The sequence below is a fragment of the Cydia fagiglandana genome, chromosome 5 (genome assembly GCF_963556715.1).
Source record: "Cydia fagiglandana chromosome 5, ilCydFagi1.1, whole genome shotgun sequence".
Lineage (NCBI taxonomy): Eukaryota > Metazoa > Arthropoda > Insecta > Lepidoptera > Tortricidae > Cydia > Cydia fagiglandana.
In genome coordinates this window covers 4,447,644-4,467,260 of record NC_085936.1, presented here as the reverse complement: position 1 = coordinate 4,467,260, position 19,617 = coordinate 4,447,644, and the positions used below count along the sequence as shown (strand labels likewise).

The window sequence follows — 19,617 nt, the reverse complement described above, 5'->3', positions numbered from 1 at the left end:
GTACAGTCGCCATCAGATATATCGGAGCGGCCGAGGTGCTCAAAAATATCTGAACACGCGCTCTAACGCCTTGACAATAAAGGCGTGTTCAGATATTTGTGAGCGCCTTGGCAACTCCGATATATCAGATCAGATTGCGACTGTACAGTGTACACTGGCGGCCAAAATTATATATGTATCTAATTTGTTTTGCGTGATATGTTACAACTTACAACTTACATATGTCGCACGTCGCGGGGTCGACGGCCGACGAGTTAGAGCCGAGACGCGAGAAAAGCCTTGACTTGTTACTTCTTTGTACGGAATACATTGGCGGGCAAAATTAACTAAAGGTTTTGCGTGATATGAATGTTTGTTACAATAATAATACCCGGGGTTGTCGGCCGAAGAATTAGCGGCAAACCGCGAGAAAAGTAGAGCCTTGACTTTGTTTACTTACTTCTTTACACTGAGTCTGAGTACACTGGCGGACACTAGTGTGTCTAAATAATTATTTGTCTTGCTTTTGCGTGATAAGACTGATAAAGTGATAAACTTTATATGTCTCCTCTCTCTCTCTTCTTCTTCCTTGCCGTATCCGGCAATGGCGACTCCATCAACAATTCTTATCCGGATTATGAAATGCCCTTATGGGTCTCGCAAAACCAAACTTTGTCTTGAAGATGCGGTCACACGACGCGCAATGGAGTTGTCCAGGCGAGTTGTGAGATGTGTGCGGGGAGTGAGGGGATGTCTCCTACAACGTAGTCGCAGATCAAAGGGTCAAATTGGGGACTTGGGTAACTAACTGTTCACAATACCGCAAGCGGAAATATCTAAAGGTAGTATTTTTGCACGAAAGTGTACCCTTAGCTCATACCTCCGCCTATAAAGAGTTTACGACTGTCTCACCTCACATGTGTCCCACCTGTTCGCCAAGACGGTGCGTGACAAGCCCCGTAGACCCCATAAAACTTCAAATAGGGCCGTTAGGCGGTCTACATTGTGCAAACGGGACGCCGCTATACACGGTGGCTAAAAAATAACTGCATTCCCGTTGCCAGGGAGGTTTTGGGATTATACTGAGCAACCCCGAAATTGCAAAACAAATATTAACACCCTCATACAAAATGGACCAGCCAAAATGTATGAAACAGCCCATTTTTTTTTCGCGATTACGGGATTGGTCCGATAGTAAAAGTTGCTCAGTATAATCCCAAAACCTCCCTGGTAAAGGGAATGCAGTTATGTATTTATTTGCCACGCTGTATACGTGTATAGCTGTCTCGCTCACCCACCGCAGCGGCACGCGGATCCGCATCAGTGCGATAACCGCGTTGTCCGTTGCGATTTGACGGGCGCAGGCGAATCGCTAATGACTAATGACGGCAGCGTGTTTTTGCACGCAGGTGTAGCGATGTAGCTACATGGCTTAATATTCGTTATTCGTGTTCCAAACTGTTTAAGAGTTTATATACCTACCCAATATTTTGTTTGATGTGAGACGACGCTGCGTGACGGGCACGAAACCTACACTTAGGTAGGCATATATTTTTTTAATAAGTACTGACTTTTACAGTCTAGATATATTTTTTAGGATCACTTACATGTGAACCCAAAGTTTTTATCCGCGTCTGCGTCTGGTCTTAAAAATGTAGGTACGTCACAGACGTTTATATTAAATATGATAAGACAGACACTTGACATTAAGCATTTATAATCCCATCAAAAACATAAATGTAAAAAAGGAGAGCCAAGTTCAATACAAAAATTATGCTTGGCTGTGGGGTTCGCCGCAAAAAGAATGGAGATTTAAATGAGTGCCAAGTTCTATGCAAAATTCAAATATGTATTTATAGGAACAAAATAACATTATAAACAAGTATTAAACTCAATTTCTTTGCTTTATTGGATACCTATAACAATTGCTGTTATTTAAAAAAAATGTGAGATCTTAAAGTAGGTTAGATTTGACTTGGCCAGTTTTCATTACATCAGTCATTTTATAAAGTTATTCAACATATATATTTTGTAATTCTGATAAAAACTGGCCAAGCCAAATCTAACCTACTTTAAGATCTCACATTTTTTTTAAATAACAGCAATTGTTATAGGTATCCAATAAAGCAAAGAAATAGAGTTTAATACTTGTTTATAATGTTATTTTGTTCCTATAAATACATATTTGGATTTTGCATAGAACTTGGCACTCATTTAAATCTCCATTCTTTTTGCGGCGAACCCCACAGCCAAGCATAATTTTTGTATTGAACTTGGCTCTCCTTTTTTACATTTATGTTTTTGATGGGATATCAATACTTTTTGTAAAGAAAACTAGGCAGGTATTGAGATTTAATGTTTTTTCTTGTGTTTCCGCTGCATGTTTTTTACTTCTGTTCTTTGTATTAATTATGTGGTGCCGCGCGCCGCCAACGACACACCGTTGGCCGGTTGTTTAGCGCGTATTACAGGTTTTTTGTATGGGGACCCCCCCTATTTTTTAACTTTTTTATTTTTAGATTTTTTCCTACGCTTACACACAATTACCGAGCTGGATACCAAATTTCATCCTTCTAGGTCATCTGGAAGTAGGTTAGGTTTAGGTACTATATGCCAGTCACAATAAAAAAGAAATTTGTATGGGAACCCCCCCTATTTATTAACTTTTTTTTGTTTTTAGATTTTTTCCTACGCTTACACACAATAACCGAGCTGGATTCCAAATTTCATCCTTCTAGGTCATCTGGAAGTAGGTTAGGTTTAGGTACTTATATGTCAGTCACAATAAAAAATGGTTTTTTTTGTATGGGGACCCCCCCTATTTTATAACTTTTTTTAATTTTTAGATTTTTTCCTACGCTTTCACACCATAACTGAGCTGGATTCCAAATTTCATCCTTCTAGGTCATCTGGAAGTAGGTTAGGTTTAGGTACTTATATGTCAGTCACAATAAAAAATGGTTTTTTTTGTATGGGGACCCCCCCTATTTTATAACTTTTTTTAATTTTTAGATTTTTTCCTACGCTTTCACACAATAACTGAGCTGGATTCCAAATTTCATCCTTCTAGGTCATCTGGAAGTAGGTTAGGTTTAGGTACTATAGGTATGTCAGTCAGTCTTAAAATTTACGACTTTTTGACCTTCATATCTTTATAACCGTTTGAGCTAGCTTCATGAAATTTGGGCTTCTAGATGTCCTTATGGATATAATTAAACACACGTAGTTTTATGTGTTTACGTTAAAGATGTTTTGAGTTATAGAAGGGTCAAAAGTGGCACCAAGTGGTTCGTGTAATATTACACTTGGCGCTGGCTAGCCAGTTCCTTTGCTTGAACTTGGCTTGACACGCTGCCGCGTGTCTAGATCATGTTGACCTTGATATTATATTGCAGTAAAAAAACAATAAAAAGTGTGTGCTAAAATGCATGAGAACTAAGAACTAAGATTATTTCAAAGATAGTTCGAAAAATGTATACATGTTTATGATACTGACTATGTCTTGGCATAGGTTGCTGTTAACATATACTTGTGTTTGAATAAAGAATAAATATAAACATCTCAATGCAGTACAAAATAACAACTGAAGACTATAATAACCAAAACTAAGATAGGGTATTAGTATTACTAAAATAGGATTTTGCGTGAATGAGGTAAAATTATGCAAAATAAATAGAAAACTGATGGTCATGGCCGTAGCGTCAAACACGTTTTTTACTTTTTTAGATAAAACAACACACACGCAGCTAATTCAGATGACTTTTTCCTTAAAGCTTTATTATATTGATGAAGTGACTGTCTGCCCAATTCCAACAATGTTTATAAGATGTCACAGCATCGGGTTGAATTGGGCCGTGTACCAATAAGTACTCTAATGGGATTTGGATAGGTAATAATTATACCAATTAGGCGAGTGTAACGTGAAAAATGTCCTGATACATCACAGGACAACCCACTATTGTATATTGATCTTATAAACTTTGTATTTATGAGTGTCCAAATAAAAATCAAGAAAAATAATATCAACGAATCCAATTCAAAATTAAGTTTAATAACTTACCTAAATCTAAATCAATTATTTGAATCAATTTCTGTTTTTTAAACTGTAAAATATCATCCTTAAATGTAACATTTAACTATGAAAATCGTATAGCAAAATTGACAACCATGCAGTCTATAAGTCTAGACCACCAAAAACTTGCCCTGTGAGATAATTGTATCCAGACAATTTACCAATTTACGACACAATAGAAAACTAGCATGGTCCACAGCAGCTTGAAACAATAGCCAAGTAAAAACCGTGACTGGCTATAAATAGCTTGAGAATAGGCAGGTAAGTTTATGTAGGTAATGGTAAATAATAGGCCTTAATAACACTTGTGGCATTATAACCTAATTGATAATATTATGCAGCAGCTTGAACAAATATTTGTTCTGCCGTATCCGGCCGGCACAAGACCAGACGATTTAATGGAGTCACCCCGATTAAAATGATACAGAGCATAGAAAATTACTATTTTAACTATTTGATATGGTTTGATAAAGCTAAACTAAGCTAAGGATATAAATACTCAAATGTTATCAGCCTGATAAGTTGGTATTATTTTTCAATTACATAAAACTACTATCAAGTAATAATCTAAATTAAAATGTGACTACAGTTGTTCAATTGAATCATCATCATCATCATTGGCCACAGCATCTTGACAGATGATTGTTGCAGTGACAGTTTATTAAGAGGTCTGTGCCCCGAATACAACGCAAACAACAATTCAATTCAATACAACTTTAACATAACATCTGTCTCATTTACATAATCTATTTATCTTGCTAATTCAATATTTGCATTCTGTTTGAATATTATGACAAATGAGGATAATTAATTTGTGTAGTTACACAAAATCACCACTAAATTAAATTGAATTTGTTGGCTTAAACAAATTGCATGCAGGCCATTATTGTTTAAAAAAAAATTGAATTTGTAAATGACTTACCTCTTTAACAACTCCTAGTTTATGCTTGATGTCCGGATCAGCATTTGAACTCAGCGCCACAACTGCATACTGGTTCTCAGAGCCTTCCAATTTAGGCTCAGACGGGGACACATTTTTGCTTGCAGCATTATTACCCGCAGCGGGCTCCTCAAGAGCATCCACAGGCCTCTTACTTGTGCCTTTAGATGAGGAGGCAGACGCTACAGCCTCAAACTGAGGCCTCTCCAGCACTTTCATGCCCATATCCTCCTCTATCTTAGCACGCAGACGGTTCCTGTCCTCGGCCACGTGAGGATCCTCCCCGTCCGACTCCCCGTGGTGAGCAGCCGCAGGGAAGTCTCCCAACTCATTCTGCGCCAGCGGAGGCGGCATCAGCAGCTCCGGCCCCGCTTTCTGAATACGCTTGTACACATTATACACACTATCGTTCACACTCGTGGAACTTTTGAATTCCGGCAAATAGAACAGCGCTCCTAGCCACACGATTCCGAATGTCAAAAGTACAGAAACAATCAAATATTTCTCCCGAAGGCGGAACGACCGCCGAGATATGGACGGCACTGGAACCCCGTTAACAAAGCGTTGGTACGATGGTAATATGCCCGTCATATTTACGTAAACAAATGCCCTAAGGTTCTACGGTAAATAGTTCGTGGATGACAGGTCATGCAGGCGACCCGTCACTAGCGGTCGCCATTAAACATCTGCCAAGCTGCCAACAGAGTTGAAGGAACACAGTGCGCTTTTCCAACAACGGAATACCGTACACAGTGTTTGACAGTGTTCTCGTCGTTGTAAAGCGGACCGGATCGCCAGAAAAGGTACACAATAGAACACAGTGTCATCAAAACCGGTTTGGTAGAATGGTAGAAAGTGTTATACAGATAAGTTATATTTTAGTGGGATACCATAGCAACTACTTTAATTTCTACCAAATAGTAGTAGAGTTCACGTAGTAGTAGAGAGTAGTAGAGTTCAGTGGTAAAGTTAGACCATGCTAGAATCAGACCATAAAAAGTCTGCAGCGGATTTGATAGCCCACGCAGTGCAAGTGTCATTTATACGTCATAATTTCATAGAAGTTTGACGTTTTAAATAACACTTTCACTGCGTGGGCTTTCAAATCCGCTGCAGACTATTCTTGGTCTGACTCTAAGTTAGCAGCGATTTTGAAAGCATAGACTGTGCTAGTGTTATATTAAACGTCAAACTTCTATGAAATTATGGCGTTTAAAGCAACACTTGCACAATCTGTGCTATGAAAATCGCTGCCAACTTAGCTTGGTCTAACTCTAGTTTCCTAGTAATTAACCCAAATTATTTATTTTGTAACTTGTAAGCCAACTGTCATTACAACGTTGCCAGTGACAGAGAGAAGACGCTAAAAATTACGTCGGGTCGGGGCACCGTCGGGGTCACCAGTGCGGTGTACAAAATAGAGAGAGGGCAATAAACTATCCAATTCGAACTTTATTGGCAAAAAGAGTAGAAATTAAAAATTGGCAACACTGTAGTGTCGTCTCGTTTTCTTATATAGATTGGTTTAAAAGGGACGACACTACAGTGTTGCCACTTTTTAATTTCTACTCTTTTTTGCCAAGCTGTAATAGATCTGGAATCGATATGGATAAGATAGGTCAGTGTCAAATGTAACGTTTCTTCAAACAAAAACTTCACTTTTAACACTGACGTACCTACGGGCCGAAAGAGTACTCTCTCCAGGCGGCTTTTATACCTGCAGATCGAAGTCCACTGAGAGTTGAATTGACAATCGGAACTCCACTTCGTAAGCGCAATATAGAAACTATAGAACGTGTTAACGCCATTTGTTACAATCTTCTGGCACTACGTTGCCAGTGAAATAGGAGACTCAACTCAGGAGTTCATCAACTTATAACTCGTTAGTCAAAGAAAACTTCCTAAATAGGAAGTCCCAGAGTCATTTTTGCTGTTTTGAATTTGGTTTAATTTCATTATAAAGTTTAAAATTCAATTTGATTTTTATTATTTTGGCATTTTTTAGGGTTCCGTACCTCAAAAGGAAAAAAACGGAACCCTTATAGGATCACTCGTGCGTCTGTCTGTCTGTCTGTCTGTCCGTCTGTCACAGCCGATTTTCTCCGGAACTACTGGACCAATCAAGTTGAAATTTGATAGACATATGTAAGTTTGTGACCCGAATACGGATATATAACGTAAACAAATTAATTTTAAACATGGGGGCCACTTTTGGGGGGTAAATGAAAAAATAAAAAAATAAAAAATTTCAAACTATATCATGTTACATTTCAAATGAAAGAGCTTATTATAAGGATCTCAAATATATTTTTTTGATAATTTTCGAATAAACAGTTTAGATGTTATTCAAGAAAATAGGCAAAAAATTACCATTCCCCCCCCCCCCTTTATCTCCGAAACTACTAGGTCTAAAATTTTGAAAAAAATACATAAAATAGGTCTTAACCTATAAATGACAGGAAAACCTATTAGAAATGTACAGTCAAGCGTGAGTCGGACTTAATTACAGTTTTTGATCCGACCCCTACGGATTTTTTAAAGAGATTTCACTCACGATTCACATAAAAAATACATTGTTAAAAATTGTGTAATATACGGAACCCTTGGAACGCGAGTCCGACTCGCACTTGGCCGGTTTTTGTAACAAATCCAGTGATAATTTTAAATTAAATTAAAAATTCTACTAAAACCAAGAAAGTTTTACCTGCGGCAACATTCTTCGAACTGGCGTCTACAGTGCCATCTATCTGTTTTACTATGAACTCGATTGAAACGTCTGGGTAGTTCATTTGTCAATTGCAATGCAGTGTGATGCGCAAGGCTATAAGTTTATACAAACACCGCCAGATGGCGCGGTAATTAAAAATGGTTTTAGTTCAATAGTTATTCAACAGATGGCTCTACTGTTAAATTAGGCACACCGTCATGGACTTATAAGATGGACTGCGCTGTCACTTTTTTTGCCATACTAAATTGAACTTTATCACCGAGTCAGAAAGACGTTCGTACCAGACTAGAGAAAACGGTCCACTTGAGATAGCAAAGGTGGGTCGCGGTGTCTCACTCGCACATGTTGCCAATGTTAAAAATATACCACTGTGGTAGTATTTATATCAATATACTACTCAAATTAATTAATTTCTTATATTATTTAAGTGCTATATTCTGAGTAAGGTTCTGATATCTTTTAAGAAATTTGTAAATAAGTATGATGTCAATATTATTAACTGATTTAACCAAGCATGTGCACAACAAAAAAAGAACATTAATTTTGGTATGGTAGACATTGTAGAAACTTTGAATGTTAATTGGTATCCCTAACGTCATGACATGTTATCAAAACACGTGAATGCAAAATTTCTTAAAAATAGTGAATAAATGTTGCGTTAAAGGTTGTGGGAGTGAAAGAATTTCTAATTGTGGAATATTGTTTCACAAGGAAGACACAATTATTACATTTTGCGATAAAAATACAAGACAACATTGTCAAACTCATTAGGGTGACTATGATGTCGGAACGATGAGGACCAGTGTTACACAATTCTTATTAGGTACTTAAGTAAGTTTATATAAATAGGTATGTATTTATTTCGGCATGTTTAAATTGGTGAAATGAGAGCCAATACTGAATAAATAATTGCCAAAATTGAAATCCAAAGTCCTTAAACAATACAGACACATTTATGCATTGTTATAATAATAAAAAAAACACATTGATAATAAAAGAAAAATAGAACTTTATCTATATAATCTATATATTTATATAAATAGTAATTTACTGACTTTTGGGACGATACCAGAAACGTTACTGGGAATTTAACCTCATTGGAAAATTTGCTAGGAACGGCACATCACTAGTTTCTTTACATTTCACGATTCTTCTCTTTTCGCACAGATGGCCTAGCACCGTGAACACCGAAGTTCGGAAATTACGGACATCTTTCTCTTTTACTCCTATAAAGGAGTAATTACAGTGACAGAGAAAGATGCTCGCAATTTGCAAACTTCGGTGTCTATGGTCCAGTGACAAGCGTCCTAGTTAAAAACTATAGCAAGCAGGCGTAGCGGACCCACGCGACCCTGAGGGGATCTTTCTCTTTTACTCCAATGAAGGCGTGATAAGAGTGACAGAGAAAGATCCCCGCAATTTGCGAACTTCGATTTTCGCGGTTGTAGCCCTGAGGCAGTTGCGAATTTGCCCTAAGCCCGAGTAGGCCCGGGCCTAGGGCGGCCAGATATTTTGGGCAGCAGTCTATATGATGCTATGTAGGGCTTGGGGCCTAAGGCGGCAAAGACTGTATGTAATTCCCCCACTGTCCTGAGAGCCTACCCCGAACCACTTTCGACATGTTGCGTCTTTGTCGCACTTGTAAATTCGTACGTAAGTGTGACAGAGAGGCAACACGTCGAACATGGTTCGCAGTAGACAGTAGACCCTCTGGTTCTGTCACCATATCTGTCTCTCTATCTCTCTCACTCATACCTGTGTTCTTGACAGACGTTACGGCGGACCATCTTCCAGACGATCGACCATGTTCGTGGTCACTGAACGGCTACCGTGAAAATCAAAAATCGTGAATTGCGGGCATTTTTCTCTGTCACTCTAATTACGCCTTCATTGGAGTAAAAGAGAAAGATCCCCGCAAATTGCGAATTTCTGGTTTCGAGGTAGCCTCTCTAGACCTACGCCTACTAGTAACAGCTTTTCTTCTTCTTCAGTTGGTCCCTCAATACTGAGGATCGTGACATCATATCCTTCTGTTGAAGACCAGATTCCTCCATAGGGTTCTCTTCCCCGCCAAGCGCATGGCCTCGTGCAGTTTTAATTGCATATGTGCCGTAATTTGAGCACACCATTTAGAACAGCTTTTAGAACAACTAAATTAAGTACCTAAGGTTGTGTGAAGCGTTTTACAGAAGAGAAAAAAACTATATCCATCCCTTTTTAGGCGAAAAGACAGTAAGATTTCTATTACTAATATAACTATGCACGATTAAGAAAAAATCTTGGCCAAACTATCCATTTATATTCAAAGTTATCCTAATATCCCACATACATAAGACGTATGGTCACCCTAATTAGAAAGAGATGCAACGGCCAACCTTGACTTCTCATGTGGACACACTTTTTGGCCAATGTCCGCCATCCAGTTTACTCTCTACGTCCGTGCACACCGTACGTTCGGTAGATGGGAAGTGCCACATTACATTACAGATTACAGTATTTACAAACACGACGCGATGGGTATTATCAATTTTTTTTATAATCTTAAAACGCTAAATCTCCCAAAATTGTATTCAGGTTTCAGGTGACGTGTGTCACCGTACTCATCGTCTTTCAAAAATACTGTGAGTGGCATTGATTAGTTCGCTAAATTCCGGTTAGTGCAACTGGCCTCTGGCCCTAGTTAAGTAGTAAGTACATTAACGTATATCTCAGGACTGGCCTTACGGGAAATAAGAATGGGGCATGAATGGGGCCAGTACCGCGGTGTGACACCGCCTCAACGCGATTGGTTGATGAGAGCATCACGCGCATGGTCGCAACTAGTTGCGTTCACAGAAAACCGCCTGTGGTTGCGTTAGACTGCACGATTGGCTCGAATTCGTGAGCTTATAGCTATTCGCTAAACTAGTGCCATTTTTAGTGGCCGTAAGGCCGGTCATGAGATAATTATACATACATCAATGAGTAAGTAAGTAAGTGTTTAGTGAGATTAAAATGCTAGGGTAGGTACCTACTATACGTCGAAAAATCAAACTGCAATCATAAGCTATGAAATTGTTTATTTTCATGAATTTTAATTTCATCGTAACAAAAATACATTTTTATATTGTTTAAAATTTCTATAATTAACATTCTAATCAAAATTAAGTAGATCAGTTAATCTAAGTTATAATTACGGATTTCATATTCTCGAGTGAGATCAGTCAATCTTATTTTAAAATTCTATTCGTTGATAATTTACATTGTCTGATGACTTTAATTAAAGATGAGTTGATTATTTATCTACAGTATTAACTACAATGCTATGAGCGGGGTTTGAACCTCGACATGTAAAAGTCGCAGTCAGGGCAGTACATGGCCGGAGAGTTTATTGGCTTTTTACGACACAGGTTACAAAGAGCCTTCTGTCCTATAAGCCCTTGGTTGTCTCCATATCCATTTCCATTCATCTGCGGAGGTATTGGAGACTCCGTTCCACCCTTCGTGCCAGGTTCAAACGATACAGATTTCTTCTGGATCTGCTTTGGCGGCGGCAGATGCTGGTAAGGATTGTAACCGCTTTGGGGATACTGAAATTGCTGTTCGCCATTAACAGGAGAGTTATCGTTCATGGGATACATCCTCTGTTGCTGCGTGTTGGCGTAGTGCCTTACATCAGCGCCTCTGCTCTGGTTGCCATCAGGATAGTAGTTCTTCTGATACGTGGCGTTGTAGTCTAGAGGTGTTTCCCCATGAGGCGGCGGGACGCGTTGGTAAGGCGATTGCGAGTAATGGTTTGTATTTGTACTGTTCTGCGGGTATCGACTGGAGTAGTCAGAGTTCGCGTAGCTAGTCGGTGGGCTGTGGTAGCTTTGGTAAGCTGGCGAGTTGGTGGGCACGCTTTGATACGGTGAGTTCTGAGGAAACTGGCGGTTTGTGTTGTAGTTATTGGTAGGCAGTGGAGTGGTGGAGTGCTGCGGTAAGCGGTGGTAGTAAGCGTTGTTCGGTGGCTGATTCTGGTGCATCTGCGTCGGTGGGAAGGTGTTAGGAACGGTTCTTGGCAGTTGCTTGGTGGCATAAGCGGGGTTGTGCGTCGGCGTGAGTCTGTTCGCGGGATTTTGACTAAAGTTCGGTGGGCTTGAGTTGTTGTTCGCGTAGACTGCAGGCGGCTGAGTATATGGTATGGGGTTTGACGTGTTCTGAGGGTTGTTTGGCAGTGCTTGATATATCTGGTTGTTTCCAGGGCTTTGATTGTGAGGAGGTTGCACGGGTGAGTCAGTGCGGTACACTCCTGTACTCTTTTGAGTATTGAACTGTTGTTGAGGCCTGGTTTGCGCGACCTGATACTGTGGATAGCCGTTTTGTACTCTGATATAGTCGGCGTGCGAGTTATCATTTGGCACAAAAGAGTTCTGGGAGAGGGAGGATATTGTTGATCGAGAGGACTGGCTGTCGAATGATTCTGTTCTCTGCAACGAAGGCTTTTCTGACTGTAGTGGCATCGTTGTCAATTCAGGCTTGTTCATGGCGGATTTTAGCACACGTTCCAGAATTGGGTTTGGAATGTAGCTATCATCCTCTTGGTCTTCAGCAGTAGCCACTAAAATAACTTGATCGCAGAAGGATACCGACTTCTTCTTCGGTTTAGTCCGGTCGTTGTAGATATTATTGTTGCTAGTCTTCTGCTCGCTATAGTCGTCTTCCATCTGTTTAGGATCGATAGATGAAGCGGAAGCACGTCGATTATATATACCGGCGTTGGACAGGTTCGAACAGTTAATTACATCTCTATTGGCACTCATACCTACAAATCCTATATGAGATCTTTCTCCATCTGAAGAATTTTGTGCGCTATTCTCAAATCTAGAGGCAATGTTTCTCACATTGTTGCTGTTAAGTGAAATAGCTTCATTTGGGCTTGAAAGTTGTCCCTCGAGGGAACCAGACCTTTTCAATTTAAATGCCGCCTGTTTAGCCTGCAGCTCTTTAAGCCAAATATCAGCGCTGCTGTTGTTATTTGTCTCAATCTGGTTCATTTGCGATAGACATTCTTCGTTTCTTAGAATTTGACTTCTCTTTTCCTGCAACTGGGCCAACAGAGAACCTTTAGGAACGTCTCGTTCTTCATCGGTTTGTGCGGTGATTCCATTATGGCTGGAGTTTTGAATGCAGTTCAACTCATCTTGAAGAGGTGTCAAATCAATAGGCGGAGGAGGTGGTGGGAATTCCTCACTAGGTTGCCGAGAGTGATTGACCGAGTTCATCGGGCTGGGATAAGGCGGCAGGTCAAGCATTTGAGGAGATCTGCGCATGGGAAGGGCGCAGTCGACCACATCAACGCCATTGTCAAACGCGTGGCTAAGATTTTGCATATGGCTGCGAGATGGCTGAATCGGTGGCATTGTCTCTCTCTTAATAGGACTTTGTTCTTGGTGAATCATAGCTTTCGTAATGACTGTGTGGAAGTTTTGGGAGGGAGAATCTTCAAGCCGGTTGTAATGAGAATTTCCATCGTAGCTTGACGGCAAGAATGGCAGCGATTGCGGCTCGTCCCCGTACTGTTCCGAGAAACCACCGTCTTCCGGGTCGTCGTGAGGGTAAGGATAATCTCCACGGCCCGCCATTGGCACTGGTGGTGGTGGCCTCGACTGTAAGTTGTGCTCTATCACTTCGGACTCGAACTTAGGCCCGCTAAGCTGAGAAGTGGTTCGCAGCGGGGGCGGCGGAGGCACTTTGGCCGCGGTTAGCATCTTGCCAGCACTGCCGTGGAAACTCTTTCTCATCAACTTACTCCTCTCGAGGTTGGGGTTCGTGCCGCTTGCTGCCGAATACTCCAAATGTCCTTCAGACAAGTACCCACTCAAATTCGATTTGTCGTCAGTCTTTTTCCTTCCTACATCTCCGTCATCAACGGATGAGACGCGTTTTTCCTTATTGGTTGGTTCATTATTGCCGTCGGCACCCTCAGTAAGATCAGGCATTGATCGGTTTTTCCTTCGAATTAGACCACCCATCAATAATTTTCTGCGAATCTTGTGTTGTTTTTTATTTGCTTTCTTATCTTCTACTGGCTCTTCTTTCTTTTCCGTCGCCACTGTTATTTCTTTTCTCGCGCGTCCTCGATCTTCACTTCTTGAGCGCTTTTCCCTAACTTTTTCTTCGTCCCTCGACTTATGTCTCGGTGGGCGTTCTCGCGGAGAGTTATCCAAGTCATCGTCTATGCATTTGGGTGACTTTTTTGAAGATCCTTTCTTTTTGGGCAACGTGGCGTAAATTTCGATCGGCGTAGTTGTGCTTTCTAGCCCTCCCTTGGTGTTACGAATGGGAGCGGCTTGTGGAACTTCCGTAACTCTGGTCATTCCAGCCATTCGTCGCTGAAGACTTCGGGCGCGCATAACACATGTGTTATGCTTCATTCGAGCGAATGTCATAGTATGCGGGTTGTTGTACGGAGCATCCATTGCAGCTCTGGCTTTAGATGCTGCCGCATCGCATAGAACGAGAGCGGTTTCATAATCAGCCGCATCTTCGGCATGTCGAGATTTCTCAAGCAGTCTGTCTGCTTCTAGACATAAGGCTTCGCAGTCGCCTCGGGTCGTCAGTTCAGGAATTTGAGCCAACTGCAGGTTGTGTCGCAGGCCTTGTTGGAGGGGTAAACTGTCAGTTGATGATAGAGAGTAGGAATCGTAGCCCGCGTCACATGAGCCGCCACTAGATAGTTCTCCTTTGCGGGTAGGGCTGCTTGGCACGCTGCCAGGGCCACGGCCTCTAGTATACATGTAGGGACTCTCAACAGTAGACGAGGAAGCAGACGAAGCGCTGTTTCGGTCGCCGCTCCAGTTGCCCGAGTCTCGTCTCGCTCGCGGACGGTCTTGTGTATCAGAAGCCGATCCAGTACTCAGACTTCGAGCTAATTGGGCTCTTCTATTCGCTTGGACTTCGAGCATATTTTCTACAGCTTTTCGACTAACATAGTCTGACTCATTGTCAGGGCCTGGCGTGACGGCTCGTCGCGCAAAGCCGGTGCTGTTTCTTTCAGGGGCCGGGGTCACTGCTCGGCGAGGTTCTGGGGCAGGGAATGGCACTACATCTTTAGGAGCATGGCGGGTGTCACACGGCGTTCCATCTACCGCAGCATACAGAAGCAGTAGGGGTTGGAATCGCCCTCTCCGGCACTTATCGACAACGTGTGACCATTCCGGTCCGATTTCTTTGACGTCGGCGTCGTCGAAGTATATCCATAGTCGTAGTTTGCTATGGAAGAAGAAGGTGGAATAGTGCTTTCCGTAGTAGGTGACGAGGCCTACTAGGCGGTGTGTGGCTCGGGCTGCCCAGGCGCGGTCGACGCATGCGTGGAAGGCGTCGGTGGGGCGGAGCTCTGTCCCCAGGGCGGCGTATACGGCCGCCACGTGGTCGGCATTAGGCCGTTCAGAGTCCCAGACCATTCCGATGGAGACTACCTCAGGTCGGTTCATCAAAGTTCGGCAGATTTGAATCTTGGCTCCACATGCATTCTGTAAGCAAAAATAACAAGAAATCAGTAATCGTAAAATCTAATCTATATATATAATTCTTATCATGTTGCGAATGCTTATTACAATTAGATCGTGATCGTGATCGGGATCGTGTGGGGATCGTAGAGGAAAACAAGTCATAACAAAGGGAGTTGCTAAAAGCAGATTCTACAACACGATAACCATGGAGAGCAACTCAGACATCAGCTAGAAATGTTCTGAACTTACCGGGCAATCTCTGATGTCGCCCATGCCGCCAGCCTTTCGCAGCAGCAAGCCGAAGCTGTCGCCATGTTCTCCGAGCGCCGCCTGCGCAGTCAGTGCTGTTGCTGACACGTAGTGTACCATCTGTAAATCAAAATAAACCTACATGTTAGTTTATTTCATCAGATCGCTGGTTTGGTGGTGCACTTCTATATTTAATTTCATTAGGTACCTATCACCTGTTGTCACACTTGTAACTTATAGTGTAAGTGTAAATGCACACCAAAATGAGTGAAGGAGAATTAATGTTATTCATTTCTCGTCTTCAATCCAAATCCACACAGAACTACAAATCTACTTATGTATTCTTTCAGAGACTGTTTAATGTTAGAAACGTGTGTGATCTAAATTGCACATAATTGTTCTGAACAAGCGATTTAATCCTGTCGCGATTAAATTACATCAGTAAAAACACGGTAGTTACCTGAGTAAACGGCAGCGGTTCCGACGTAGCCTGGCACGCGCCACACACCGACTGTTCCACCAGCATCATCGCAAATTTCCGATGGGGGACACAATGCGGCGCTCTGCACGCATCATCATCCCTTCTATCCCCCGCCGCTACATGAGCATGGACCCTCAGGAGTAGGTGCTCGAAGCACTCGCTAGCGTCCGCCATGCAGCCGAGCTGGAAGCGGGCGCCGCCGCCGCCGAGCGCGCGGCGGAGGCTGTCGGCTGCCGGCGCGCGTTCTGCAGACCATTGCAGTTGGGCGAAGAGTTCCTGCAACAAGAGGAGACTAATGTTAAAGAAGAGTTTTTGATAGCGTATGATATGTGCTAGTGTCAAGATCATAAATTCATGATGTCCGACATATCCGTCTCTCGCGAAATATTTTTTTTTGCTGTTTTTTTCCGTCTACCTATAGTGTTAACCATTGTGTTTTACTCCGTTGTGTGAAATAAGTTTTTCAATGGCCAAATTTGAAAGAAACATGTATAGATTAAACTACTGATGTAAGGTATTTTCTGCGTTTTCAATGTCATTAATTACTTAGATCCCATCTAAAATCCTTGTTACACAAAGCCCGAAGGACTCTATTATCTGAAGACAAGGTTTTTTGTGTCTTTTTTAATCAGGTTTGTGAGCTCTTGAGCAGGTTTCGAAGCGGCCAATTCGCAAAAAAATATGCAAATCGGGACGTCAAACAGTAAAACCCTTTTATAGCCAAACTGGTACCGGAAACGTGTTAATATTGACTCTGCTAATAGTAGAAGAGCCGGCCGCAAATTTTCTAACCGACTTGATACCACGATGAAATACACAATGGGAAACCATAAAAGTGATGCTAAGTCCGAATTCGATAGTCTGCCACGGCGGAACTTGCCGAAAGTACGAAAAAGAAGGCCACTTCCGGTGCGAAAAAAGGGGGCTGATTTAACCCATCTGATACCGAAATAATAGTTATGGCAGCAGTTAGAAATTTACATGTAGACACATAAAAGCGAAGTCTGCCAGTATTTTTTTTGCCGGAAGTGCTTGGCAGACGCTCTCAAAGGTGGCCAGCGGGACCCCTAATTTAACCCATCTGATACCACCATGAAACCAATTCCAGTCGGTAGGTATGAACCCTCATGTCAGGAATATATAAGTCTGCCAAGGCTTTTCCTGCCGAAACACCTTGGCAGACGAGATTATGTAAGCAAGGTCGGCATCGGTTACCCTACACTAACCCATCTGATACCACCATGAAACCAATTCCAGTCGGTAGGTACGAACCCCCATTTTAGGAATATATAAGTCTGCCAAGGTTTTTCCTGCCGAAACACCTTGGCAGACGAGATTATAAACAAGATGACCATCGGTTACCGTACACTAACCCATGTGATACCGCCATGAAACCAATTCCAGTCGGTAGGTATGAACCCTCATTTCAGGAATATATAAGTCTGCCAAGGCTTTTCCTGCCGTAACACCATGGCAGACGAGATTATGTAAGCAAGGTCGGCATCGGTTACCCTACACTAACCCATCTGATACCACCATGAAACCAATTCCAGTTGGTAGATATGAACCCCCATTTTAGAAATATATAAGTCTGCCAAGGTTTTTCCTGCCGAAACACCTTGGCAGACGAGATTATAAGCAAGATGACCATCGGTTACCGTACAGTAACCCATCTGATACCACCATGAAACCAATTCTAGTCGGTAGGTATGAACCCTCATTTCAGGAATTTATAAGTCTGCCAAGGCCTTTCCTGCCGAAACACCTTGACAGACGAGATTATGTAAGCAGCATCCACATACGAGGGATCCGTATTTTGGGATTATACAGATTACGGACATTATTAATAGCTGTAGGCTTATTTATTACTTTATGCTTATACATATTTGTATATTATTATGTTATTAATAAAATATATTTATAATTTATTAAACCTAAACTTAATACATTGGGAATTCATTACCTGCTTACGGCAGTAGTAGGGATAAGTGGGTCAGTTCTGGCTCACTGAGCCAGGCCAACAGTCCCTCCCCCTTTTTTCCCTTGTTGAGGCCCTGCAACCTTGCCTTGAACCCAAACTAATGTCATTGTAGCTCGAATCTAACCTAATCTATTTTTATTGCTTTTAGAATATTTCAATTATCTACTTTTGCAAAGTTAAAGGTTGAAATCTCTATTTCGCAAAATGGAATTTTAATGTGACTTTAATGTATGTGCAGTCTACTTAGTAATTGGGTTTAAAGATATAGAAACACACATTTATTTCCTATCCTAAGTATCCTATCCTAAGTTTATTCAAATAATATTCTGAACATATATAGTAATTAGACTGGTCATATTTTTCATAAAATCTATTTCGACTGGCAAAGCATATAACTTTTTGGCAACCGGGTTTTTTAACCTAATTAGATCCCGCTGAATCCGAATTTGCCGGTTGCTCGATCGAAATCTTGACCGGAAGTGAGATATTTGACATTAAAGGTCCCTTTTTTTCGTTTTTCGTAAATAACTCTTAAACGGTGGCACATAGCAAAAAATGTTCTATAACATAAGTATTCTGCATAAAATTGCCTACAAGAAAGATTCAGTACAATTTTTCGCTAGGATCAATATTCAAAGAGATTTTAACGCGGGAAATTTAATTATAATCACTTCTAAGGTCCCGTTTTTTAGGTTTTCGTAAATAACTCATAAACGGTGGCCAATATCAAAAAATGTTGTTAGACGTTAATAATCTACACAAAATTTTGAACAAAAAAGATTCAGTATACTTTTCGCAGGGATCAATATTTAAAAAGATAATAAAGAGGGAAAGTTAATTATAATAAATTCTAAGGTTCCTTGTTTTTATTTTTTCGTTAATAATTTGAAAAGTATGACTCATAGCAAAATAAAAACTTATACATAAATAATAAACGTAAAATTTCCTACAAGAAACATGCAGAACACTTTTCGCTAGGATCAATATTTAAAAAGACAAAGCAGCGGGTAAGTTAATTATAATCAATTTTAAAGTCCCTTTTTAGTTTTTTGTAAATAACTCGTAAACGGTGTCCCATAGCGAAATAGGTTTTTAAGAATAAATTATCTACATAAAATTTCCTCCAAAAAACATCTAGAACACTTTTCTCTAGGATCATTATTTCAAGCGATATTAAAGGAAGAAAGTTAATTACAATCAGTTCACAGGTCACTTTTTTTAGTTTTTCGTAAATAACTCGTAAACGGTGGCCCGTTACAAAACAATATTCTACATAAAATTGTCCACAAAAAAGGTTCTGTACACTTTTTCGCTACGATCAATATTTAAAGAGATATTAAAGGGGGTAAGTTAATTATAATCAATTTCCAGGTCCCTATTTTTAGGATTTCGCAAATGACTCGTAAAATAAGCCTCATAGCAAAATAAGTTCTTAATGTTCTTGTAAATAAATAATCGATATAAAAATTTCTACGAAAGACATATGGAACGCTTTTCTCTTTTTAGGGTTCCGTACCTCAAAATGAATAAAAACCGGCCAAGCGCGAGTCGGACTCGCCTTGCAAGGGTTCCGTACATTACCCAATTTTTAACAGTGTATTTTATATGTTAAACGCGAGTGAATTGCCTTTAAAAAACCTGTAGGGATCGGTTCAAAAACTAAGTAATGTCCGACTCGCGCTTGACTACATAATTCTAATAGGTTTTTCTGTCAT

At 40.8% G+C, this 19,617-nt stretch overlaps 2 protein-coding genes across 4 annotated transcripts in view; both read right to left on the bottom strand.

Annotated features, from left to right (window-relative positions):
* The window catches only part of LOC134664318 (mannosyl-oligosaccharide alpha-1,2-mannosidase IA), a 142,863-nt gene extending 137,152 nt beyond the window's left edge, over window positions 1–5,711 (bottom strand). The window contains exon 1 of the mRNA XM_063520888.1: window positions 4,974–5,711. Coding sequence (XP_063376958.1) covers window positions 4,974–5,582 — 609 coding nt within the window. The 5' untranslated portion in view covers window positions 5,583–5,711. The remainder of the gene's footprint in view (window positions 1–4,973) is intronic.
* A 5,050-nt stretch (window positions 5,712–10,761) lies between these two features.
* LOC134664270 (uncharacterized) overlaps window positions 10,762–19,617 on the bottom strand; it is a 121,239-nt gene continuing 112,383 nt past the window's right edge. For all 3 annotated transcript variants that reach the window (XM_063520818.1, XM_063520820.1, XM_063520819.1), the window contains 3 exons: window positions 15,901–16,197; window positions 15,441–15,560; window positions 10,762–15,212 (listed from right to left, as the gene is read on the bottom strand). In XM_063520818.1, coding sequence (XP_063376888.1) covers window positions 11,022–15,212; window positions 15,441–15,560; window positions 15,901–16,197 — 4,608 coding nt within the window. In that variant the 3' untranslated portion in view covers window positions 10,762–11,021. The remainder of the gene's footprint in view (window positions 15,213–15,440; window positions 15,561–15,900; window positions 16,198–19,617) is intronic.